This window comes from Lolium perenne, chromosome 1 (genome assembly GCF_019359855.2).
Source record: "Lolium perenne isolate Kyuss_39 chromosome 1, Kyuss_2.0, whole genome shotgun sequence".
Taxonomy (NCBI): Eukaryota; Viridiplantae; Streptophyta; class Magnoliopsida; order Poales; family Poaceae; genus Lolium; species Lolium perenne.
In genome coordinates, this window is record NC_067244.2 from 199,570,679 (window position 1) to 199,598,418 (window position 27,740).

Genomic DNA, 27,740 nt, shown 5'->3' on the forward strand with positions numbered 1-27,740 from the left:
CTAGGATTTCTGAAACCAAAAACAGCAGAAAACAGGAATTGGCCCTTCGGCATCTCGTCAATAGGCTAGTTCCAGAAAATGCACAAATATGACATAAAGTGTGCATAAAACATGTAGATATCATCAATAATGTGGCATGGAACATAAGAAATTATCGATACGTCGGAGACGTATCACTCGCCACCTTACTGATACACATTGTTCGGACTATGCATGTTTGGCAAAAAACGGGTCTGAAATTCAGGCCAGTTTGGGCCAAAAAGACATTGTGTCTGCCCGTCCATATCCACCTCCACGCCGACCACACGTATCATCAGGCCCAACCAAGAGGAAGAAGGAGGAGGAGGAGGAGGAGGAGGAGGAGGGGGAGGTGACTGGGCCTGGCATGCCTGGGGAAGTACAACCCACCATCGGCAGGTAGCCATGCACGCCCGTTGCATATCCCTTCATGGCCGGGAAGCCAGACTGCTCATAAATGGAGCAACCCAAGGTCACGGAGATCAGGGCGTCCGAAAGAATGGATTTCGTGGCGGAGTGGGGTTGTGGCAGCGCGCCGAAGAAGGGCATAAGAGTGCCAAGGCCACATACGTGCGGCACCGGCATCGCGCTGGGCAAGTTGAGGGGCGACAATCCAGTAGGCAGGGATATAGTCATCGCCGGCGCCATGGGCATAGAGGCCGGCGAGGTACTTCTTGGGGTAGAAGTGGACGAGATTGTCGCCATTGATAGGGCGGAGGACCCGGACGCCATTGCAGGGAAGATGCAACGATGGAAACGGAAGCGAGGAAGGCGACGGTGGAAACCCTAGGTCAGGTCGTGACATCTAATAGCATGAAGAAATTAGTGATCTGGAGATTTGGCCGTCCCGATGTAATCTCGTCGGGTGTCTTTGGATTATATAGTGTAGACATATTACAAGATACGGTCATGCTCGTATTTCATACTTCTAACAATATTAACAACAACTATCGACGCCATAATATCTTCTACTGAGATTTCCTGCAGCCTCAGATCAAAGCCAAAGGTCGTGTGGGACGAAACCTGAGCAGTCGCCACCTTACTGATAAACATTGTTCGTACTATGCATGTTTGGCAAAAACGGGTCTTAAATTCAGGGCCAGTTTGGGCCAAAAGGACATTGTCTCTGTCCGTCCGTATCCACCTCCACGTCGACCACACGTATCATCGGAGAGCACAAGCATCTCAAGTCCAAATTCTACAAAAGCGACTTCTCCAAGAAGGAAATAGTGCACAAGCATCGTTCTTCGCCCGATCATAGATCTTAGGTTTTCACCTTGAAGATATTCTCCGCTTTCAAAACAAAGCCTTCAACAAGATCATTACCATGCATAACCAATTAAGATCAGACCTTGGATTTTCATCCCGAAAGGTTAGACTATGAACTTCTCATGTGGTGTCATCCCCCGCTGCTATGAGTACTAAATCACCAAGCAAATTCCTCATCGCAGCAAAGACTCGAACCACCATTATTAGTCCTCAGCTCCTGGCTTCCATGACATTCTCCGCCTCTAACTTCATCATGGAATGAAACATGTCGCAAGATGGCAACAGATAGCATGCTCCCTCCTGAAACCAAATGGTCGGAAAAAATCTGGGTGCGCACGAACGAATCTCATCCGATCCAACAATCTCACAGTATGATGTGCCAAATGGAGTTGGCGGAGCCTTCCGGAACTCGCCACTCCAGTCAGATCGAAGGGGACAAGCACCAAGCAGATCATCGTCATGGTGCAAGACAAACCCTAGGACCGTTGCCATTATTCTGGTGAGCAAGCAGCCCCCTCGTCATCACTCACTGGTCGACCCCATCCAGCGGAAGAGGAGGCTAGCTAACACATGATCCACGCGCTCGCGCCGACCAACTGGTCTTCGCTCATAGCAAGATGCCCAACACGACATCACAGGAAGGCCGGTAGCGTGCACCACACCGCCTCCCAACGCATCTTCGGGCGACACCGGTAGCCACACCAGAACGATAGGTGTGGACTGAGCAATTAAAGGGAATAGTGCATGGTGGGGGTAGAATGATAGGCGCGGATGGAGCAGAGTACCAAACCACTGGAACCTAAACTTTGCGTGCCCCCTGGCCCAAACGGACATCTGGGGGCCGAATTGGGCCTCCCATTGTAGTTTCCCAAATCTTATCATCACAATTATAGAGGTCATTGTAACAACACATACACTTTCTTCATCCACTGAAACATGCATATGCCTAACCACCTCTCGTTCTACACAACCAAACAAAATAACTTGATATCTCTAGCCATTTGGTTGGGGACGCCCTCATCCTCAAATCATATCCCCTAAAACAATCACACCTCAAGTACACCCGAGCAGCCCACTTATAATGGATTAAGCTCCGGAGGAAACCAATATTAAGTCAAACTCCGGATAGAACATTACCCCCAAACACATCTTTCTGATGCACATGCATTGGAATACAAAGATGGATATTGATGGTAATGAGGCATGTGCACTAAACAAGTCCACTTTGACTCGCATTTTCCCTTTCCAGATAATTGATGAGCTTGTCAGCCTAATGAAGTCCACATTAGAGGTCCGCTATTCTTTTTCCATAAATTAAACTCTATTGCTTCCCAGGCGTTAAAACTTTCATCATTTCAGTTGCAAGGAACATGGTGAGGCTTATTTGGTCGGCCATCAATCTGCCTAGTACCTACGTGACTACATGAAGGAGTCCCTAAAGAATCCCCTTGGATGATGTAGCTCCACGTTGGTACCCTCCTTGATGTTCTTAATTGAGCATTGTTGTTAGTAGAAGCTTGTGTGGTTGCAGTTTTTCTTCTTTGAATTAGTTTTTTGTTGAGAACAGCACAAGACTCATCCAACGCAAGTTCAATTGCACAGTTCGCTCTTATCCCCGATAGTTTCTCCCATGTGCACCTACGACCCAGATTGGCGGCCATTTGAAATTCTGCTTTGGTAGGATTTTGTATAATCTTCAAATACTGAAATTTTGAAAGATTCATTGAGGTGGATATTTTGGATCCAAAGAACATGCAGTTACAAATACAAGCTAATAAATTTCTATAAACAAAAGTACCTGAGCTATTGTTGCTGGCATAACAATGGTGACATCACCTTCCCAATCCTGAGCAAAGAACTTGGCAACTCCTCCCAGTGGGAGGCCAAGTTCTAGAACTTGGTTACATCGATACTTCACCTCCATTTCAGCAAGATGAGCGAGCTACACATTTAAATCAGAACTGACTTGTCAATGCAATAAATAGGAATGTCATTTGGATGGCATTGCAATACTCGATGTTCAAACACAGAAACAACACTAGTGATTTCTGACATAAACTAGTTGCAAATACCAAAAACTGTGAATACATAGGTATGGATTTTGTTGTAACACGTCTCAAAATAGTGATTAGTTTTTTAGTGAACAAGTATTTAGCTATAGGAGAACAAGGAATTACTTGCAAAAAGAGCACATCCCTGCATGGTAAGATATATACACTAGATTTGAAAACTTTAAATATAATTATCAAAATGGAATGTCACAAACAAACCTTTCCGGCCAAGCGACCTCCATAAGCTCGGATGATCTCCTTCATTCGGAGGAATGGAGATACATGAGGATTTGTTTGGCTAACTATGAAATGATTCACGTTGAATAACTCCTTCAATTGCATCATTGGCAAATCCATTTCCAAACTTCCGTCCCTCCACCAACGCTTTGATGCTCCAGGACCATGTTCTGCATCTATGGAAAAAGGCGTGTGGAAGGGAACTATATGGCCAAATCTATCCTTTGCCATCAATTCCTGAGCTTCAAACAGGCAAGGGAATGCACAAGATGCAGTTACAGCACTCCAAATAACAACATGTGGTGACGTCAGGTAGTTGAGGCAACGCGGTGGCTCATGTTTCCTAGCCGAGCAGACAGTAACCCCAAGGATACGGCCAGTCCTGTCATAAGCTTCTTGAAAAGTTAAGTTACTTGTGAGATCTCTCAAAAGCTTCTGCAGCTTGCTGATGTCATACAGTGCACCACAAGTCATAACCCGTTTCGTCATTGCAATAATACCATCTCTCTTGTCAAAGACATTTAAGGTCTGTGACGAGTCTCCGAAGAAGCTCTCTAATTCTGTCCATGTTCTGGTAGCAACAATCGAACATATAATCGAACCAACGCTAGATCCTGCGATTATTTGGGGTAGTAGCTTATTCTCAACTAAAGTTCTTACTACGCCCATATGGAAAGAGCCCAATGAGGCACCCCCACTTAAGAGTAGTGCTGTTCTCCCAAAGGCGTGCCTGCTTTCGCGAACAAAGGCAAGCTTCTCTTCGAAAACTAACTCATCCGTCTCGGACTCACACACCATTCTTAGTTGAGTGGAGACCTCGTCAATAAAATCTTTCATAAGCCTTGGCACCTGCAGCGGAATAAATCGACCATGTAACGGGCACAGCTAATTTCACACTTGGAAACATTTTAAAAAAAAATTGCATATGAGTATGGGCGTTTGCTTCAGTACAGCCCTCTCCCCAATCTCACACAAATTCAAACACGAAGACGGTTAAGATCGCCCGATATCGCTTCATAATTAAGATGATGGTGTTAAAAAACTAAGCAGATATACGTAGGCCCATACAAAAACCATATAGCCCAACTTATTTGCACAAATATATATGTAAGTGGTGGTGTTTGGTCCGTTGTTACAATAAACTGATAACTCTACCGGAACTTTTCATTTATGTAATTTTTCTTTCTTTTTTTAACTGCCGTAATATTATTAGAGCACTTCTCGTTACAAAGGCGGCGGGTTGTAATTGGTATCTTTTTATATTAATATATATTTTTATCAAAAAAAGACTTTGTCTGGCGGCGGTCATGGCTGCCGGGCGGAAGGCACGGAAAGGCGGTGGCGCGGTGCTTGCTAGCCAGCCAAAATGTTTGGCTTGAGACTAGTGGGACTGTCTCGCTAGCGGATTCGCTCGACATGCGCTGAACTGTCTGGCGTTCTATTGGTTAGATAGACCATCGAATATTTCGGCGTTTCTTCATGCGTCGGACTGTCTTGTGCTAACGACCACACTGTCTTGTGAATGTGGGTATAGTGGGTTTGGATATGATCTGAAGATGGCTCACAATTAAGTAATTAATTGCATGATTACGCCCAAATTAATTTGAAGAGAGGAGTGTAATGGAGCAAGCCTCGTCTCCAAGACTCCAAACAGCCCAGAAAAATAGAGGTGCTATTATATCAATTACCTCAAGCCTGCCCTTGTGAAGCTCAGGATTGCACATGTTCCCGAAGTTCCTGAAGAGATCGCCGCGTATATAGAACATCATATCCCAGAGAGTCCCCTCCTTCCTCCGTCTACGTAGCTCCTTAAGCCTGCTCCTGATCAGCTCCTCGTCGTACAAATCTGCCTCTTGGACATGCTCGGACATTTCGTCGAGCTTCCTGGCCGAATGCACCCACTCATCATACGTTGCCGCGTACCGCATGGTGCTGTTGCACAGCCGACGTCGCCACACCAGCGCCACACGCGATCGCGAGCCCGAGAGCTTCATCAGAATCATGTAGGAGAGCGCGACTGTGAGCAGGACGCCATGGTTGTTCCTGAGGTGGAGCCAGGAAGCTACCGTGGGCAGTTTGTCGCAGCGGACACTCGACACGGCGGCGTACATGCGCGCCCGCAGACGCCAAAACTGGCGCCGGAAAAGGACCGCACAGAGAGCGACGCCACGGCCGAGAAATGTCGACGCTGATATGCCGGTTCTGGAAGTCCCAATACTCGCTTCCCCTAACTCTCTCAAGAAACCCCAACTCATTCCTAATCTCGAAGCCATCTTCCCCTGAGGACGAAGAACCAAAGGGGAGGATTTGAGGAGATCAAGCTACTGCAAACAGATTATCAACATACGCATATGTTATATGGACCACATTATAGATCGACAAGCCAATCAACGCGAAACTATTTTCATACTAGAGCAACAAGGAACGCTTCTAATTAATGTTCTCGCATTATTGTTTAACAACTTACTGAACACATCTTAGATTAGCCTTTCTTTTATGTACAACTGTACTTCTAGACCCAAAAATTGTAAATATGTAGGTAGCAAAGCTACTGTTTCTACTAAAAAAAAGAATTAAACTTCGAACATGTCCATTAATGAAGGAAACCCCGCAAGCTGTAACTGGCCTGCAGAATCACAAGGTCGCAAAATATAGAGATCCGTATCGCCTGATGAATCAGAAGCGAGATTACGAACAGTTTAAAATCTTCCGCGTGGAAGGGAGAGAGCCGAGGAGTGGGGCGAGAGTGGAGGCAGTAATCGAGCTTCCAGCTAGAAGTATGCATATCTGGAAAAAGAAAAGAGCTAGCTGGCTACGTGAGGGGAGGAGCACACGGATCACACAATAGATCACTAGCTTCGCATTGGACTTTTTTTTTTTAGAAACACAGTACAAACGCATAAGCTCACATACACATGCATATATTCACCCCTATGAATGCACACACGCATACCCTACTCCTATGAGCACCTCCAGAAGACTGAGCCGACGAATTGGATCTTGAAATTAACGAAATCACCACAGGCGTCTTGCTGTCGACATGAACGTCGCTTCCCACTGAATAAATATTTCGCCTCTATGAGACACACAGATGTCAAACCTGTGGTTTGAACTCTGGTGGGCTGAAGGTACAACCACCCTCCTAACCACCCAACCCCAGGTTCGTTCTCAAGCTTCGCATTAGACTAAGTTAGCACTGTATGGTGAGCTAGACATGGAGTGTGCTGGTACGGAGAAATATATTAATATCAAAAGATACCAATTACAGATAACTTCTACAACAACATAATATCAAGAGCCAATCAAAACAACAAAAATCCGCGCGCAAACAAACACAAAACAAAGCACATGTCAAGTAATTAATGACTCACAATAGCAGTAACATGTTGGAAAGCTCCAATCACCACCGTCGGGCATATGGTTCACGTCAACATCACCATGCACAACAATATTTGCACGTTGCTCTATGAAGTATCACCTTCTCCCCATATTTTGTTTTCATCGTCCATTCCCCACTTTCGTCCATTAGCCCTAGACAAGCGTGAAATGCCTTGTTACAACATCTAGGTTTGGTCCAATTGATGCAGGGATCCGATGTATTTCGTTCGAATCTTACTGAGAATAAAATTTTCTAAGTAGCTTATATATATAATGTTCTAGAGCGATTGCCGTTATTTGGTCGCTTTGGGTATATAGAAATGACAAAAAATTTAACAATAATTTTTTTCTTATGCAAGTTATCTACCGATGCACAGATGCGCTCCCTTTATGGGCGCCTCTACAACATGTGGAGTATCGTGACCTCTTTACGGAGGTGTCAACATGGTTAGAGGATACAACGAGGTATATTTGTTTCCAACATGGTTAGTGACATAGGCATCCCCAATGGGCCTGCCAAATATGGTACCCGGGGTTTACTGAAGGCCCACGACCCGAAGGATAAAAAGGATTTGGAAGCGCAACTTGTTAGTTAAGGAAAGCTAGAGTTGTATTAGGAGAGAACACTTGTAATATTACGGGAGGAGTTAGAAACCTTCCCGGACTCTGTAACTTGTACATCATGAATCCCTCGGCTCCACCTCTTATATAAGGGGGAGTCGAGGGACAAAGAAAGCATCGAATCATTGTCTCATAAACCCTAGTTTTCATATCGTCGAGTACTTTTCGGCTGAAACCTTCGAGATCTACTTGCCCTCTACTTCTAACTAAACCCTAGTCTACAACCCGTAGGCATTGATTAGTTAATCCCTTGTCAATTGGCGCCGTCTGTGGGAATTAGAGGCGTCAAGGATCTGATCTCGATGGCACGTTCAAGATCGTCGACTTCGTCAACAGCAAGCAACGCGATGGATCGAGGTAAACAGATCGAAACTGGTCCTGTCGATTTTGTGCCTCACCCGCCCTCCCGTTTGGATGCATATGTGTATCTGGAGGAGCCTATGGAGATAACATTCGGAAGATTCCACTTTCGAATCGAGAAAGAGGGAGCGTATCGTCTCGAAATTCCAATCTCGTCGGGATTGTCGGTGGTCGACTACGATCTTTCGAATTCAACATCGTCAATCGAGTCAGGAGAAGAGGAGACTCCATCGCCACGTTTCATCAGCACCAGGGCAAGCGAAAAGCTCGCCAAGATCTTCAGCGACATGTCCTTCGAGTCATCTGCGGACTCTTATATAAGCGATGACTCGAGCAGCGTTGACAGCTTCAACTTCATCGACAAATCCACTACTGTGGGAAAGGTCTTCACCAATCTTTATGATGGTGTCACCAAACCCAGCAAAGATCTGAATTCAAAATATCATCAGATTTATGCCATCGAAGAGCCAAGCCGCGATCAGCAGGAAACGTCTGAGGCTTTCGACGATTTGGGAAATCCATACGTCGATCCCTCCGATCTAAGACGAGGTTTAGGCAATAAATATGTCGGACCTACACCACGTATCAGGGTTCAACTTCCACAAGCAGCATGAGATAGAGCCGCAAGAGCTATGGATGGTTCAGAACCAATGGCCACAACAGCCACTCCAGAAGAATTGCAAGCATATCAATATAGGCTCGCACGAGCTGCAAGGGAATTGGAAAAACAGACAGCTGCTCTGAACAGAAGAAGGGAAGCAGCCTCCGCATCAAGCAGGCGAAGGGCAGAACTAAGTCGACAATCAGGAACTTCGGGAGATAGCCACAGGGAAGCTCGGAACAGAGCAAGATCAAGGCTGCAAAACATACCTGAGGGAGAAAGAGAGCACTTGGTTCAAAACATCGACATGTCTTTTATGTCGATAGACACAAGAGGGAACATTATCCCCAAGACTCCAGAAGCTGGGTATATGGCGACGCAGGCCTTTATCCTTGCATCCAGGCCACCTCCAGGAGACCCAAGGGAAGCATTGTACAACATGGCGATGGAAGGAGTAGGGGTCATGGGAACGACGTTTGCATCAACACCTCCCGAAGGAACAGCAAGGCAAAATAGTCCACAACCTGCGGCAGCAGCAACAGTTCCTGAGAGAACGAGTGGAGCGAGAGACACATCAGCGCAAGCAAGGGTGGACAGAGCACGACAACATAGAAGAGAACATCGGCACTCCCCAGAGCTAGATGACGAGGATATGTGTGGGCTGCCGTGCTTCACGAGAAGGGTCCGAAAAACTCGAGTCCCTTCAGGATTCAAATTGCCTGATAACTTCAAAAAATTCGACGGCCTGCAAGATCCAGAAGATTGGCTAATTGATTACCTCAAGACTGAAGTTAACAGGAGGAACCAAAGCAACAGCTATGCAGAGCATCCAGGTACATCTAAGTGGAGCCGCGCGATCTTGGATAAAGAAGCTTCGTCTAGTTTCTATCGACAGCTGGGATAGCTTCGAGGACGTGTTCGTCAAGAATTTCCGGTCCACTTGCAAAAAACCTGCATCACTAGAGGAACTGAGGGCGTGTCGACAAAAGCCAGACGAATCAATGAGGAAGTACATCCAAAGGTAGAACATCATTAAAAACTCGGCAGAAAATATATCTGACGAGAGAGCGATAGATGCGTTTGTCGCAGGAATCAGGCGAGAAGATTTTGTCGAGGACTTGGGGAGAACCAACCCAAAGACAGTATCCGCATTAATGGAGATAGCAAACAGATGGGCAAATGGAGAAGATGTTGTTCACAATAAACGACATAGGTCACCAGAGGAGGACCGCGGTCAAAATTATCAAAATAGGCGATGATTTCCTCGGCAGTACTCGAGCTATGATGCTCCTGGACAAATTTCGGCTGGCTTTCGAGCAAGCGCCGGAGGAAACAATAGAGATGATTATCAGAAGAGCAACGAGCAGCGAGGCGACAATAGAGATGACTCTCGAAACAACAGGCAAAATACCGGACCAAGGTTCCAGAGACCTTTTGTGTCCCCTGAGGAGATGATGAACGGGCCGTGTCAGATGCATTTTTATCTCGACAACAATGGAAAGAGACAGTCAGGACACTTGCAAAAGGATTGCCGAAATTTTCAAGCAATGTTAAGGTGGGCAGGGCACGCCAATGCCCAGGCAGCACACAGAAATCCTCAAGGACCCAGGAGTGAGATTCACTTGCCACCTCCTCCCGCGATTACGGATGAAAATCGACACCAGCTCAGAATAGCGGCAGCACCTGCACCACCACCTTATGTTGATCCCAATTCCAACGGAGCGGTCTCAATGATTCAGAAAGGCAGGCCATCCAATAGAGCTCAGAAGGTAATCTCGCGACAGGTGTTCATGGCAGAGAAGATTCCTCTACCAACGGTTGAATACCTTAACTGGTCAGGGCAAGACATTGGCTTCACAATAGCGGATCATCCACAGCAAGTTCCTCGACCAGGGCAGTCAGCACTTATCTTACCAGCAGTAATCGCAGGATTCGATGTATCTCGAGTATTCATAGATGGAGGTAGCAGTTTAAACCTTATGTATGCAAATACATTAAGGAAGATGAACATATCTCTAGCAAATCTGAAACCAACTGACACACGATTCCATGGCATCACACCGGAGAAACCAAGTTATCCGCTGGGGAAGATCAATCTCGACGTTCAGTTTGGGACCCGAGAAAACTACAGAATAGAGAGGCTGGAATTTGAAGTTGTGGATTTCCCATCACAATACCACGCTTTGTTGGGACGACCAGCATATGCCAGGTTTATGGCGGTACCACATTACACGTACCTGTTATGGAGGATGCCTGGACCTAAGGGACCAATCACATTCAAAGGAAGCTTTGCGCTAGCCGATAAGTGTGATAAGGATTTTCATCGACTATCAGAAACCTTCGAGATGCAAGCAGAGTACATGGCGACAAGGCTCACAACTGATTATGATGTGTTGCCAGATGTAGGAAGGCCCAACAAAGAATCAACCTTTAACACTGAGAAAAATTCTAAGGAGGTGTAGATTCACCCGACAGATCCGAAAAAGACAACGTCCATTGCGACAGAAATGGACCTCGCATAGGAAAGCGCGCTCGTCGAGTTCCTCCGTGAGCACTGGAAAATCTTCGCATGGTGTCCAGTGATACGTCTCCAACGTATCCATAATTTCTGACGTTCCATGCTTGTTTTATGGCAATACTTACATGTTTTGCTTGCACTTTATGATGATTTCATGCATTTTCCGGAACTAACCTATTAACAAGATGCCACAGTGCCAGTTCCTGTTTTCTGCTGTTTTTGGTTCCATAAAGGCTGTTCGGGCAATATTCTCGGAATTCGACAAAACGAAGACCCAACATCTTATTTTTCCCGGAAGAATCCAGAACACCGAAGGAGAGTCGGAGGGGAGCCAGGGGGCCCCACCCCACAGGGCGGCGCGCCCAAGGGGGGGCGCGCCCCCCTACTGTGTGGGCCCCCCAGAAACCCTTTTGCGCCGCCTCTTCGCCTATTTAACCCCTCGCGACCTAAATCCTCGATACCTTTTGACGAAACTCCAGAAAGACTCCAGGGGCGCCGCCGCCATCGTGAAACTCCAATTCGGGGGACAGAAGTCTCTGTTCCGGCACCCTGCCGGGACGGGGAAGTGCCCCCGGAAGCCATCTCCATCGACGCCACCGCCTCCATCATGCTCCGTGAGTAGTTCCCCCATGGACTACGGGTTCTAGCAGTAGCTAGTTGGTATTCTCTCCTCCATGTACTTCAATACAATGATCTCATGAGCTGCCTTACATGATTGAGATCCATCTGATGTAATCGGTGTTGTGTTTGTTGGGATCCGACGGATGATACATTATGATTAGTCTATCTATAAAGTTTGTGAAGTTATTTTTGCTGCAATCTTGTTATGCTTAATGCTTGTCACTAGGGCCCGAGTGGCATGATCTTAGATTTAAGCTCTATATTATTGCTTAGATTGTATCTACAAGTTGTATGCACATGTCTATGTCCGGAACCAAAGGCCCCAAAGTGACAGAAATTGGGACAACTGGAGGGGAAGGCGTAGGTATGAGGATCACATGTTTTCACCAAGTGTTAATGCTTTGCTCCGGTGCTCTATTAAAAGGAGTACCTTAATATCCAGTAGATTCCCTTGAGGCCCGGCTGCCACCGGCTGGTAGGACAAAAGATGTTGTACAAGTTTCTCATTGTGAGCACGTATGACTATATATGGAAAACATGCCTACATGATTAATAATCTTGATGTTTTGTCTTAATGCTTTGAATCCTATCAATTGCCCAACTGTAATTTGTTCACCCAACACTTGTCACTTGTTATTGGAGAGTTACCACTAGTGTAGATCGCTGGGAACCCCGGTCCATCTCTCATCATCATATACACGTTCTATATGTCATTGGAAGTAGTATCAACTATTTTCCGGTGCCATCGCCTCTGTGTTATTGCTACTGCTGCTGTGTTACTGTTACTATTGCTCTCATATTACTGCTGCTTTCACATCACCCCTGTTACTAGTGCTTTTCCAGGTGCAGCTGAATTGACAACTCAGTTGTTAAGGCTTATAAGTATTCTTTACCTCCCCTTGTGTCGAATCAATAAATTTGGGTTTTACTTCCCTCGAAGACTGCTGCGATCTCCTATACTTGTGGGTTATCAAGACAGTTTTCTGGCGCCGTTGCCGGGGAGGCATAGCTCTACTCATAAGTTCACCTGGGGAGTACACTCTACCTCTCTCTGTTTTTATTTTATTTTGTTTTGTTTTGCTTAGTTTACTTTTGCTTAGTTTCTTTTTGTTTGGTTTTATTTTTCTCATATATCCAAAAATCCATAAAAATTTGAAAAACCTAAAAATTAAAAACTGCTGTTATGGGAGAACCCACAACCTATTTGGAGCTCATAGAATATTATAATAATTATAGAGAATCAAGAACTGGTAAAGTAATGAGTGCTATGATAGAAAAATTGAATACAATTGCTAAAATTTTGCTTAAACGCCATGATATAAATTGTTGCTTTGAAGAGGATACTAAACATCTGAAATTTCAATGTGGCTTTAGTGAAGAAGTTTTAATTAAGAACTATAATTGGAATAACTATATTCATCTTGGGTTCGAAGAAGTAGAACAATTTATCTTATTTATGGGAGCCTCTGAGGTCGAATCCTTCATGGTTAAAAATTATGAAACTTGTGTTGTTTGTAAGGACCTTAAAGATTATGTCTCTTCTATCCTTAATTTTTGCATAGAAAGTTACAGTGATAATCCTTATATCATTGACTATAAAGAGAGACTCATTAATGCACAAGAATGCACTCACAATTTGTAGGAACCTGTGGAAGAAGAAATTGATGAACCTGAAAGCTCATTAGATGAAAAAGAGGAAGAAATTGATGAACCTGAAAGCTCATTGGATGAAAAAGAAGAGGAGAGCGACGAACAAAAGGAGGAAGAATGGATTAGCTACCCATGCCAACCTTCTAATGAGAGTAACTCTTTATCTCTTACACTATTTGATTGTCCTCCATGCTTACCGAAAGAGGTTGAATGTTATGTTCCTGTGGATTCTCTTGAAATATTCCCTATGAGTAAAACTTGCGAGAATAATTATGCTACTTTGATAAATCTTATGATAATGCTTTGTTTGTGCCTGATGTCGAAATGCATGGTACTAAAGAGTTTTGCGTAGCAAATGTTTATGATAAAGCTCTAGATGATGGTCCTATGTTACTTGATAATATTAATTGTACTAGTAATGAAAATGGGATTGGAGAGTTCTTGACTTTATCTATGAGTCCCATATCTCTTGAGATTGATCAATCATCATGTTATATTGTTGATAAAAGCGGGTTTGAAAGTTTTGATCCCATTATTTTTGATATTGATAAAAATTATGTGCTTATGGATCATGAAAAGCATGCTGCATGTGATAGTTATATTGTTGAGTTTGTTCATGAAGCTACTGAAAATTACTATGAGAGAGGAAAATATGGTTGTAGAAATTTGCATGGCACTAAAACACCTCTCTATATGCTTAAAATTTTGAAGTTACGCTTGTTTTATCTTCTTATGCTTGTCACTTTGTTATTCATGAATTTATTTGTGTACAAGATTCCTATGCATAGGAAGAGGGTTAGACTTAAATATGTTATGGATTTGCTTTTTGATGCTCTCTTTTGCTTCAACTCTTATTTCTTGTGAGTGCATCATTAAAATTGCTGAGCCCATCTTAATGGCTATAAAGAAAGAACTTCTTGGGAGATAACCCATATCTTTATTTTGCTACTGTTTTGTTGTGTTTTGGAAGTTTTTACTACTGTAGAAACCTCTCCTTATCTTTATTTTATTGCAATGTTGTGCCAAGTGAAGCCTCTAATAGAAGGTTGATACTAGATTTGGATTTATGCGCAGAAACAGATTTCTATCTGTCATGAATCTGGGTAGGATTCTCTGTAGGTAACTCAGAAAAATTTGCCAATTTACGTGCGTGTTCCTCAGATATATACGCAACTTTCATTAGTTTTGAGTTTTCTGATTTGAGCAACGGAAGTACCTCTTTAAAATTCGTTTTTACGGGCTGTTCTGTTTTGGCAGATTCTGTCTCTGTTTTTTGCATTGTCTCTTGTGGACTTTAAGCAAGGCTTTCTAGACGTGGAGAGCTGTAGCTAATGTTTTATTGAGTTCTTTCAATGTGACACTACAGGACCAAGGTGGATTTAAGTTTTTTGAGTACTAACCCCTCTAATGAAGTTTATGAGAAGTTTGGTGTGAAGGAAGTTTTCAAGGGTCAAGAGAGGAGGATGATATATGATCAAGAAGAGTGAAAAATCTAAGCTTGGGGATGCCCCCGTGGTTCATCCCTGCATATTTCAAGAAGACTCAAGCGTCTAAGCTTGGGGATGCCCAAGGCATCCCCTTCTTCATCAACAATTTATAAGGTTTCTTCTGTTGAAACTATATTTTTATTCGGTCACATCTTATGTGCTTTACTTGGAGCATCTGTGTGCTTTTATTTTTGTTTGTGTTTGAATAAATTCGGATTCTAGCAATCCTTGTGTGGGAGAGAGACACGCTCCGCTTTTTCATATGAACACTTGTTCTTCGTTTTACTTTTAATGTTCAATGATAAAAGTTGGAAGCTACAACACTTATTGTTATTTGGTTGGAAACAGAAAATGCCTCATATTGTCTTGGATAATTTGATACTTGGCAATTGTTTTGAGCTCTCAAGTAGATCATGATTAAGTTCTTGCATCATGTAGTTTAAACCTATTAGTGGAGAACTACCGTAGAGCTTGTTGAAATTGGTTTGCATGATTGGTCTCTCTAAGGTCTAGATATTTTCTGGTAAAAGTGTTTGAGCAACAAGGAAGACAGTGTAGAGTATTATAATGCTTGCAATATGTTCTTATGTGAGTTTTGCTGTACCGGTTCATACTTGTGTTTGCTTCAAACAACCTTGCTAGCCTAAGCCTTGTACTGAGAGGAAATGCTTCTCGTGCATCCAAAACCTTGAGCCAAAACCTATGCCATGTGTGTCCACCATACCTACCTACTATGTGGTATTTCCTGCCATTCCAAGTAAATACTTCATGTGCTACCTTTAAACAATTCAAAATGCTTCTCAATTTGTGTCAATGTTTTATAGCTCATGAGGAAGTATGTGGTGTTTTATCTTTCAATCTTGTTGGGCAACTTTCACCAATGGACTAGTGGCTTCATCCGCTTATTCAATAATTTTGCAAAAAGAGCCGGCAACGGGGTTCCCAGCCCCAATTAATCACAAATAGACACTCCTCCATGGTATGTGAATGATTGGAAGGCACCCGAGGATTCGGTTAGCCATGGCTTGAGAAAGCAAAGGTGGGGAGGCGTGTCATCACTAAATAAAACTAAAATAAAATAGACACTCCTTCATGGTATGTGATTGTTGGAAGGCACCCGAGGATTCGGTTAGCCATGGTTTGTGAAAGCAAAGGTTGGAAGGAGTGTCACCCAAAAATGAAAACATCATGGGAGTCGCTCTTTGAAGGTCTGTTTGGCAAGGGGGTTAGAGTGCCCACTACCATTCGTTGACAACAACAAACACCTCTCAAAACTTTACTTTTATGCTCTCTATATGATTTCAAAACTTAAAAAGCTCTAGCACATGATTTAATCCCTGCTTCCCTCTGCGAAGGGCCTTTCTTCTACTTTATGTTGAGTCAGTTTACCTACTTCCTTCCATCTTAGAAGCAAACACTTGTGTCAACTGTGCATTGATTCTTACATACTTGCTTATTTGCATTCATCATATTACTTTATGTTGACAATTATCCATGAGATATGCATGTTGAAAGTTGAAAGCAACTGCTGAAACTTAAATCTTCCTTTGTGTTGCTTCGATGCCTTTACTTTGAATTTAGTGCTTTATGAGTTAACTCTTATGCAAGACTTTTGATGCTTGTCTTGAAAGTACTATTCATGAAAAGTTTTGCTATATGTTATCTATTTGTTAGCAACTATAAATCATTGCCTTGGGTCACTTCATTCATCTCATATGCTTTATAATAGTATGATCAAGGTTATGTAAGTAGCATGTCACTACAGAAATTATTCTTTTTATCGTTTACCTACTCAAGGACGAGTAGGAACTAAGCTTGGGGATGCTGATACGTCTCCAACGTATCCATAATTTCTGACGTTCCATGCTTGTTTTATGACAATACTTACATGTTTTGCTTGCACTTTATGATGATTTCATGCATTTTCCGGAACTAACCTATTAACAAGACTAGTTGAGTGCCCGTGCGTTGCTACGGATCTCATTTTTTTCACGCCACATGTAAACACCACCACGATGCATACTAAAATTCATGTCTATACAAAACATATTTACATCATAAATCTTTGAAATACGAGTTGGAGTGATTTATCTATCAGTCTTCCATCTCCACCACAATGTCTGCGATGCATCTTGTCAGTACCTTCAAAGATTAGTACTACATCTGTTAATAAAAAAGAGGCGGAGATTTGTCTAAATTTAGATGTATCTAAACGCTTTTTAGTTTATAGATACATCTGAATTTAAATAAATCTCCGACATTCAGCTGTTAAACCCTGTGATACTGGAACAGGGTGAAATTTAGTTCAGGTGGATCACCATCACACGCATACCTTTTGTCAGGTTTCTTTCGCTTCACTGTCCTCTAAAAACTTGTAATGACTCCCCTGCATACTTGTTCTTATGGTTTCTAAAAATATTCAGGCTGGCGTAAGCCCGCTGTAGTTCCGGTCAAAAACAAGTTAGTACAGACGACCACAAAATGGATCAAACATATACAGGTATTTCTCCCGTTTCCAGCAATCTTACAGTCCAATTCAACATGCCTTGCATATGATGCAATTTACAAGTGAATGTGAGCTAATACACATCTTGAGTTCCTGGCCAATCACAACAAACGAATTGATTGGCAAACGATGAAGTAGAAATTCATTTTCTAGCAATGCTTTGGCAGACACTGCAAAATCGAGCATGCAAGAATATACAAAGAATCAAAGATAATGTCCCAACTTTTATAGCATGATTTCAAGTTTGTACTGCCTCACCTTAATCATCATTTTGGGCCTCACTTCACCAGTATTGTGGTTTATCAACCAATGCAATGCTTATTACTCACGGAATTTGTAGCTCCATCAGTCACTGTGTTCGTTAAGTCTTTGAATGGGGAACACCCCACAACTTTTTTTGTGAAGAATTTTCCATCAACGAGTCAATATAAAACCTGCCAAACTTAAAGTATATAAGAACCCTATGAAATATCTTGATACCTAAAACAGAAGCTTCATAATTGCGTGAGTCACAAAAGGAATTGGAAATGGCGAAGTAGCATGGAAAATTGCAATTGTGGAGGAATGCAGATGTAGGGGGGAAATGGTATATTTTATACAATCCATGAAAATCAGATTATTTTCATCTTCTAGTTGCACAACTTACATGTCCTAGAAGCGAGCCTGATGTTCAGCTTCTCAATTCATGTTGGTAGTAAAACCTCATCTATACCCCCAGCTTCCTTAGATTCTTATACATAAAATGCACAAAAAATAGTCATACAAAATACCGTTCAGGAATTGGAATATTTTCTAAGCACCATTATACACTGATGACAGAACCAATACATACTACACCACTGCACTATTTGGATATAGACCAGTAAAGAAGTGGAATCGACCGAAGAATGTAAGTAAATTACTACCAGGAACACAACAATGCAATAGGGGAAGTTAATATAGGAAGCATACCTTGAGCGTCAGGTAGCAGCGTCAGGGTGCCGCTGCCGGTCAGGCGTCGGGGTGGAGGTAGCGGGCTAGCAGCGGCGCCACCGATCGTCCTCTCCAAACCGCCAAGGTCGCAACAGCCATCAATGCGCACATTAATATTTTGTCAACTAAGTCGACCACAATATAGGCTTAGTTTTCATCGCATAGCTATGAACATGAAAGCATTTTCTCCATCCCCTCTGCCACCATGTGCATCATTTCTCCTTCTCTGCCCCCATCCTGCAAAAAATCAGTGTGCTTGTTGATATGGTTTTAAAATTTTAGTACAATCGCAACAACCTATCAAATAAAGGTATCGACTATTATTAAATTGGCAAAATATAAAAAAACTGAAATCCTTTGCTGATACCTATATTTGAATGGACAGAATTTGAAGAAAAAAAAGATTGATGAATAACCTTTCTTATGCTAAATTAGTTATTGATCTCCTAAGTAAACCAAATCTAAAAGGCATACTTGAATGAGGCCGTTTGGTTGGAAGATGAGGAAACACATACCTTAGAGAACAAATAAAATGTGAGGAGGCGGAGGATTTGTTAGCTCTCGTGGATTTTCAGTCACATGACGATGAGGGCTTCTGGTGATGGGCGATTGTGTCAGCACACTGAAATTTAATATTACATAAATACCATGTATTGCAGATGGCTTTATATACATATGTAGCTGATACAAAAAAGACATAGAGACATTGTAAAACCTCTTATCTCAACCTTCTCCCATGACTGAATGATAATGCGTACGTGAAGTAGCAGCACAGGTTTGATCTTCCAATTCGATTGGGCATTTTCTTTGCCCAGAAATTATATGCCGACACGGATTAAGAAATGGAAATAGAACTCAAAACCCAACCACAGGACTGAAAATCCAATATGCACAACACTATCCATGATGTGAGCTCAAGATTGTATCTACACTTTAACTGCACATACTTGACCTTGAATTTGAAGTTTCGGACTTGAAAGGTTGAACTCAATGACACGACCTCCAGATAAAGAGCTCATCTCAGCTGATCTGAACACAACAATGCAATACCCAGTCTACGGGGCCGCGCACCCTGCCCGGCCTCCACCGCTGCACACCTGGCCACATTGTCTCCTGGGACACCTCGTGTGCCTCCACCATTTTCCTCTTCCCCTGGATCACGCTCAGCGACCCCAGCACCACGGCGGGCTGTCTTGCCCACCGAAATAGCAAATCATCACACAATCTTTATTAATCCTTGTTAACCATCAATGGGGTCATATCCAGGAATACGTAAAAGATTGATAGCGCAACCCACGATTTCTTTTTCCTGATGAGGTAACCATCCTAGATTCCCCATCGAGAGGCACCAAACTTTTGAGGTTGTTCACGGGAACCTTTACCTCGACCCGGCCGATGTATTGCCTCCGCCACGGGTCCCTGCTCCATAGGCCACTGCTCGCTCCGAGCCGCTCGACCCCTTCCTCTACCACCCTCCTTACGGTCCCAATCGACCGCACCGAGTCTGCGCCCGATATTGGGGAGAGTCCCAGCGTAGGGGAGGAGGACATGGAGGTGCTCGTTGATGTCGATGCCGCCGAGATTGACGAGTTTTTGGGCGGGCCAGAGAGTCCGCGCCGGAGACCGAGGAAAGGCCGGGTGGAGGCGAGGAGAACGTGGAGGTGCTCGCGGATGTCAAAGCTGCCAGAATCAACGACGCGGGCCGGTGGAGGAGAGGCCGGGCGGATGGGGGGAGGACGTTGAGGTGCTCGCTGATGTCGTGGGATGCGTGGGGATGAGCGAAACTTTTCGTTGGGCTTGCTTCACCCCCACACCGTGCGAACGATTGAGGACGGAACGCCTTCATTTCCATTCAGATTGTTCCCATAATCCCATCACATTCGTTTGCAAAAAGAAGGAGGGATCACATTCTGATTTTTTGGGAGATAGCCTTCCTTTCCGTCCAGATTGTTCCCATTTTTTGGGAAATAACCTTCCTTAATGTAAAACCAGGGGATCATGACCTGAGTGTTAATTGGAAAGATGGGATCATGTCTCGATTTTGTTTAGCATCAATGGTAGGATAGACATTGAGTATATTGGACGGACCAGATGTTTTTAATGACGACCACCAAAGTGCGTTGAGTGTCAAACGACCAACTCCCATTTAATAGTAAAGATGCCACAGTGCCAGTTCCTGTTTTCTGCTGTTTTTGGTTCCAGAAAGGCTGTTCGGGCAATATTCTCGGAATTCGACAAAACGAAGACCCAACATCTTATTTTTCCCGGAAGCATCCAGAACACCGAAGGAGAGTCGGAGGGGAGCCAGGGGGCCCCACACCACAGGGCCGCGCGGCCAAGGGGGGGCGCGCCCCCCTACTGTGTGGGCCCCCCAGAAACCCTTTTGCGCCGCATCTTCGCCTATTTAACCCCTCGCGACCTAAATCCTCGATACCTTTTGACGAAACTCCAGAAAGACTCCAGGGGCGCCGCCGCTATCGCGAAACTCCAATTCGGGGGACAGAAGTCTCTATTCCGGCACCCTGCCGGGACGGGGAAGTGCCCCCGGAAGCCATCTCCATCGACGCCACCGCCTCCATCATGCTCTGTGAGTAGTTACCCCATGGACTACGGGTTCTAGCAGTAGCTAGTTGGTATTCTATCCTCCATGTACTTCAATACAATGATCTCATGAGCTGCCTTACATGATTGAGATCCATCTGATGTAATCGGTGTTGTGTTTGTTGGGATCCGATGGATGATACATTATGATTAGTCTATCTATAAAGTTTGTGAAGTTATTGTTGCTGCAATCTTGTTATGCTTAATGCTTGTCACTAGGGCCCGAGTGGCATGATCTTAGATTTAAGCTCTATATTATTGCTTAGATTGTATCTACAAGTTGTATGCACATGTCTATGTCCGGAACCAAAGGCCCCAAAGTGACAGAAATTGGGACAACTGGAGGGGAAGGCGTAGGTATGAGGATCACATGTTTTCACCAAGTGTTAATGCTTTGCTCCGGTGCTCTATTAAAAGGAGTACCTTAATATCCAGTAGATTCCCTTGAGGCCCGGCTGCCACCGGCTGGTAGGACAAAAGATGTTGTACAAGTTTCTCATTGCGAGCACGTATGACTATATATGGAAAACATGCCTACATGATTAATAATCTTGATGTTCTGTCTTAATGCTTTGAATCCTATCAATTGCCCAACTGTAATTTGTTCACCCAACACTTGTCACTTGTTATTGGAGAGTTACCACTAGTGTAGATCGCTGGGAACCCCGGTCCATCTCTCATCATCATATACTCGTTCTATATGTCATTGGAAGTAGTATCAACTATTTTCCGGTGCCATCGCCTCTGTGTTATTGCTAATGCTGATGTGTTACTGTTACTATTGCTCTCATATTATTGCTGCTTTCACATCACCCCTGTTACTAGTGCTTTTCCAGGTGCAGCTGAATTGACAACTCAGTTGTTAAGGCTTATAAGTATTCTTTACCTCCCCTTGTGTCGAATCAATAAATTTGGGTTTTACTTCCCTCGAAGACTGCTGCGATCCTCTATACTTGTGGGTTATCATCCAGCTGACATGCCAGGAGTACCCAGGGAACTTGCCGAGCACCACCTAAACTTGGATCCACTAGCAAGACCAATCAAACAACCTTTGCGACGTTTTTCGGAGCCAAACCGCAAAGCTATGCTATCAGAAATTGATCGGCTGAGAGAAGCTGGTTTCATCAAGGAGCTGCATACAGAGGCCACATGGGTAGCGAACCCAGTGTTGGTGCCGAAGAAAAACACTAAAGTCCTCCGCATGTGTGTTGACTTTACGTGGCTCAATAAACATTGTCCAAAGGATCACTTTCCCCTTCCGAGGATCGATCAAATTATGGACTCCACGGCAGGATGCGAACGTCTTTCCTTCCTGGACGCATATTCTGGTTATAACCAGATCAGATTGAAAGAAGAAGATGAGGTCAAAACAGCATTCATCACACCTTATGGCGTGTTTTGCTATAGAACAATGCCTTTTGGTCTGAAAAACGCGGGAGCAACGTACCAGAGGATGATGCAGAAGTGCCTAGCAACACAGATCGGGAAAAATGTACAAGTCTACATTGATGATGTCGTGATAACTTCAAAAAAGGGGACAACGTTAATCGAGGACCTGAAAGAAACTTTCGACAACCTCGACAAGTTTTGCCTCAAGTTGAACCCAACAAAGTGTTCCTTCGGCGTCTCTGCAGGAGAACTTCTTGGGTTCCTAGTTTCAGCGAGAGGGATTGAAGCTAATCCCGAAAAAATCCAAGCTATCGTAACAATGAGAAAGCCAACAAAGTTGAAAGAAATACAGCAGCTAACTGGGCGAGTCGCAGCTTTAAGCAGATTTGTCGTCAGGTTAGGAGAAAAGGCGTTACCGTTCTACGCTTTAATCAAGCAAGGAGAGAAATTCCAGTGGAACGAAGAGGCAGATAGAGCCTTCGAGGATTTAAAGCGCACAATTTCGACACCACCAATCTTGGTGGCACCGAAAGAGAAGGAACCTCTCCTGTTATATATTGCAGCCACACCTCAGGTGGTCAGCACGGCGCTAGTCGTCGAAAGAGAAGAGGAAGGAAAACTCCTTCTAAACAGCGGTAATGATGGTGGAAGTCACATGGATGCAAGCGTACATATCATATATCCTAAGGAAAGAAATACCCGATGACCCAGTCGAAGCAAGGCGAGTTATTCGACGATCCAAGGCCTTTACAGTGGTCAAAGGGGAATTATACAAACGTAGTATTTCGGGCGTGTTACAAAGATGCGTCACACCCGAAGAAGGAAGGATAATCTTAAAGGATGTACACGAGGGAATATGCAGCCAAGGTTTTTCGGGCTGGATTTTACTGTTTGACAGCAATCGAGGATGCGAAGGAGATAGTAAAAACCTGCGATGCGTGCCAGAGATTCGCCGCAAAACCCCACTCTCCAGCAGCAGAGCTGATGCCAATACCATTGTCTTGTCCCTTCGCCCAATGGGGTCTCGATATGGTAGGAAAATTACACAAGGCTTCGCTAGGAGGATACGAGTATATGCTTGTTGCTGTCGACAAATTCACCAAGTGGATAGAAGCAAAGCCGATAAATTCACCAGATGCAGCGTCAGCAATAAAATTCGTGAAGAGCATTGTTTTTCGATTTGGAGTACCTCATAGCATCATCACAGACAATGGCAGTAACTTCACGTCCAAGGAATTCAAGGCATACTGCGCAGAAGTAGGTATCAAATTGCACTTCGCGTCAGTTGGGCACCCGCAAACCAATGGTCAAGTCGAGAAAGCCAATGGTATCATCTGCAACGGTATTAAGAAGCGCCTGCTAGGACCGCTTGAAAAGGCTCGGCATACCTGGCCACAGAGTTGCCAAGTGTTTTGTGGAGTATTCGAACAACACCAAATACGGCAACACAGAAAACTCCGTTCTTTCTAGTCCATGGAGCTGAGGCAGTACTATCGATCGAAATAGAGCATGATTCCCCAAGAGTCACGGAGTATGATGAAGAAACTACAAGAAGAGCATTAGAGGACGATGTAGATGCACTCGATGAAGCTCGAGACGAAGTACTATCACGGGTCACCAAGTACCAGCAAGACCTGAAAAATTACCACAGTCGACGACTGCGGCCAAGATCATTTCAGGTCGGAAATTTAGTCCTACGGCTCAATCAGCAGAGTACTGAAAAATTCGAGTCGCCATGGCTGGGTGATGACCCACAAGTATAGGGGATCGCAGCAGTATTCGCGGGTAGTATAACCCAATTTATTGATTCGACACAAGGGGAGACAAAGAATACTTGGAGGCCTTAACAGCGGAGTTGTCAATTCAGCTGCACCTGGAAACAGACTTGCTCGCAAGAGTTTATCAGTAGTAACAGTTTTATAGCAGTAGCAGTAGTGAAGTAACAGCAGCAGAGTAACAGAGACAGCAGTAGTGATTATAGTAAACAGCAGGATTAAAATACTGTAGGCACGGGGACGGATGACGGGCGTTGCATGGATGAGAGAAACTCATGTAACAATCATAGCAGGGCATTTGCAGATAATAATAAAACGGTGTCCAAGTACAAAGAAATCAATAGGCATGTGTTCCAATTATAGTCGTACGTGCTCGCAATGAGAAACTTGCACAACATCTTTTGTCCTACCAGCCGGTGGCAGCCGGGCCTCAAGGGAATCTACTGGATATTAAGGTACTCCTTTTAATAGAGTACCGAAGCAAAGCATTAACACTCCGTGAACACATGTGATCCTCACATCACTACCATCCCCTCCGGTTGTCCCGATTCTTGTCACTTCGGGGCCATTGGTTCCGGACAGTGACATGTGTATACAACTTGCAGGTAAGACCATAAACAATGAATATCATGATGAAATAATAACATGTTCAGATCTGAGATCATGGCACTCGGGCCCTAGTGACAAGCATTAAGCATAACAAGTTGCAACAATATCATCAAAGTACCAATTACGGACACTGATGATGTCCAGGACTGGCGCGTGGTTGACGAGGGAGGAAAGCTTGTTCCTTCAGGTCCCCGGCAACGGCGCCAGAAAATAGCTTGATGTCTACGTTCCCCCTCCTTTCCTGTAGACAGTGTTGGGCCTCCAAGAGCAGAGGTTTGTAGAACAGCAGCAAGTTTTCCCTTAAGTGGATCACCCAAGGTTTATCGAACTCAGGGAGGAAGAGGTCAAAGATATCCCTCTCATGCAACCCTGCAACCACAAAGCAAGAAGTCTCTTGTGTCCCCAACACACCTAATAGGTGCACTAGTTCGGCGAAGAGATAGTGAAATACAGGTGGTATGAATATATATGAGCAGTAGCAACGGTGCCAGAAAATAGCTTGCTGGCGTGTAGTTGATGGTGGTAGTATTGCAGCAGTAGTAACACAGTGAAACAGTAAACAAGCAGTAGTAACGCAGCAGTAGTAAACAAGTAGCGATAGCAGTATTTAGGAACAAGGCCTAGGGATTAGACTTTCACTAGTGGACACTCTCAACATTGATCACATAACAGAATAGATAAATGCATACTCTACACTTTTGTTGGATGATGAACGCATTGCGTAGGATTACACGAACCCTCAATGCCGGAGTTAACAAGCTCCACAATTTGTTCATATTTTAGTAACCTTATAGTGTAAGATAGATCAATACAACTAAACCAAGTACTAACATAGCATGCACACTGTCACCTTCATGCATATGTAGGAGGAATAGATCACATCAATATTATCATAGCAATAGTTAACTTCATAATCTACAGGAGATCATGATCATAGCATAAACCAAGTACTAACACGGTGCACACACTGTCACCTTTACACACGTGCAGGAGGAATAGAACTACTTTAATAACTTTGCTAGAGTAGCACATAGATAAATTGTGATACAAACTCATATGAATCTCAATCATGTAAAGCAGCTCATGAGATCATTGTATTGAGGTACATAGGAGAGAGATGAACCACATAGCTACCGGTACAGCCCCGAGCCTCGATGGAGAACTACTCCCTCCTCATGGGAGCAGCAGCGGTGATGAAGATGGCGGTGGAGATGGCAGCGGTGTCGATGGAGAAGCCTTCCGGGGCACTTCCCGCTCCGGCAGGGTGCCGGAACAGAGACTCTGTCCCCAGATCTTGGCCTCGCGATGGCGGCGGCTCGGAAGGTTTACGTGGTTTTCGTCGATCGTATCGTGGTTTTCGATCCAGGGGCTTTAAATAGGCGAAGAGGCGGCGCGGGAGGGTCGAAGGGGCGACGACACCATAGGGCGGCACGGCCAGGGCCTGGGCCGCGCCGGCCCATGGTCTGGGGGCCCAGTGCCCCCCCTCTGGTCCTTCCCGGGTGTTCTGGATGCTTCCGGTGAAAATAGGAACTTTGGCGTTGATTTCGTCCGATTCCGAGAATATTTCGTTACTAGGATTTCTGAAACCAAAAATAGTAGAAAACAGGAACTGGCACTTCGGCATCTTGTTAATAGGTTAGTTCCAGAAAATGCACGAATATGACATAAAGTGTGCATAAAACATGTAGATAACATCAATAATGTGGCATGGAACATAAGAAATTATCGATACGTCGGAGACGTATCAGCATCCCCAAGCTTAGTTCTGCTCGTCCCGAGCAGGTAAAACGATAACACAGATAATTTCTGGAGTGACATGCCATCATAACCTTGATCATACTATTTGTAAAGCATATGTAGTGAATGCAGCGATCAAAACAATGTATATGACATGAGTAAACAAGTGAATCATAAAGCAAAGACTTTTCATGAATAGCACTTCAAGACAAGCATCAATAAGTCTTGCATAAGAGTTAACTCATAAAGCAATAATTCATAGTAAAAGCATTGAAGCAACACAAAGGAAGATTAAGTTTCAGCGGTTGCTTTCAACTTGTAACATGTATATCTCATGGATATTGTCAACATAGAGTAATATAACAAGTGCAATATGCAAATATGTAGGAATCAATGCACAGTTCACACAAGTGTTTGCTTCTTGGGATGGAGAGAAATAGGTGAACTGACTCAACAATAAAAGTAAAAGAATGGTCCTTCAAAGAGGAAAGCATCGATTGCTATATTTGTGCTAGAGCTTCTATTTTGAAAACATGAAACAATTTTGTCAACGGTAGTAATAAAGCATATGTATCATGTAAATTATATCTTATAAGTTGCAAGCCTCATGCATAGTGTACTAATAGTGCCCGCACCTTGTCCTAATTAGCTTGGACTACCGGATCATCACAATGCACATGTTTTTACCAAGTGTCACAAAGGGGTACCTCTATGTCACTTTGTACAAAGGTCTAAGGAGAAAGCTCGCATTGGATTTCTCGCTATTGATTATTCTTCAACTTAGACATCCATACCGGGACAACATAGACAACAGATAATGGACTCCTCTTTTATGCATAAGCATGTAACAACAATTAATAATTTTCTCATTTGAGATTGAGGATATATGTCCAAAACTGAAACTTCCACCATGGATCATGGCTTTAGTTAGCGGCCCAATGTTCTTCTCTAACATTATGCATGCTTAACCATAAGGTGGTAGATCTCTCTTACTTCAGACAAGACGGACATGCATAGCAACTCACATGAAATTCAACAATGAAAAGTTGATGGCGTCCCCAGTGAACATGGTTATCGCACAACAAGCAACTTAATAAGAGATAAAGTGCATAATTACATATTCAATACCACAATAGTTTTTAAGCTATTTGTCCCATGAGCTATATATTGCAAAGGTGAATGATGGAATTTTAAAGGTAGCACTCAAGCAATTTACTTTGGAATGGCGAAAAATACCATGTAGTAGGTAGGTATGGTGGACACAAATGGCATAGTGGTTGGCTCAAGTATTTTGGATGCATGAGAAGTATTCCCTCTCGATACAAGGTTAGGCTAGCAAG

General features: G+C 43.8%; 1 protein-coding gene across 1 annotated transcript; it reads right to left on the minus strand.

Moving 5' to 3' along the window:
* Positions 1–2,642: 2,642 nt before the first annotated feature.
* Positions 2,643–5,848, minus strand: LOC127336270 (triacylglycerol lipase SDP1-like). The gene is made up of 4 exons (XM_051363064.1): positions 5,264–5,848; positions 3,558–4,424; positions 3,086–3,229; positions 2,643–2,990 (listed from the first exon to the last, which is right to left on the minus strand). Exons 1-4 carry the CDS (start codon positions 5,846–5,848, stop codon positions 2,643–2,645), a joined length of 1,944 nt encoding a protein of 647 aa, XP_051219024.1.
* Positions 5,849–27,740: the final 21,892 nt, after the last annotated feature.

Excerpts from the sequence above, each read along its gene's own strand:
- LOC127336270 (XM_051363064.1), bottom strand. The coding sequence starts at position 5,848 with ATGGCTTCGAGATTAGGAATGAGTTGGGGTTTCTTGAGAGAGTTAGGG. Across the intron at positions 4,425-5,263 it reads TTCACAAGGGCAGGCTTGAG|GTGCCAAGGCTTATGAAAGA; the intron begins GTAATTGATATA and ends ATTCCGCTGCAG. Across the intron at positions 2,991-3,085 it reads TGCCAGCAACAATAGCTCAG|TATTTGAAGATTATACAAAA; the intron begins GTACTTTTGTTT and ends TCAAAATTTCAG.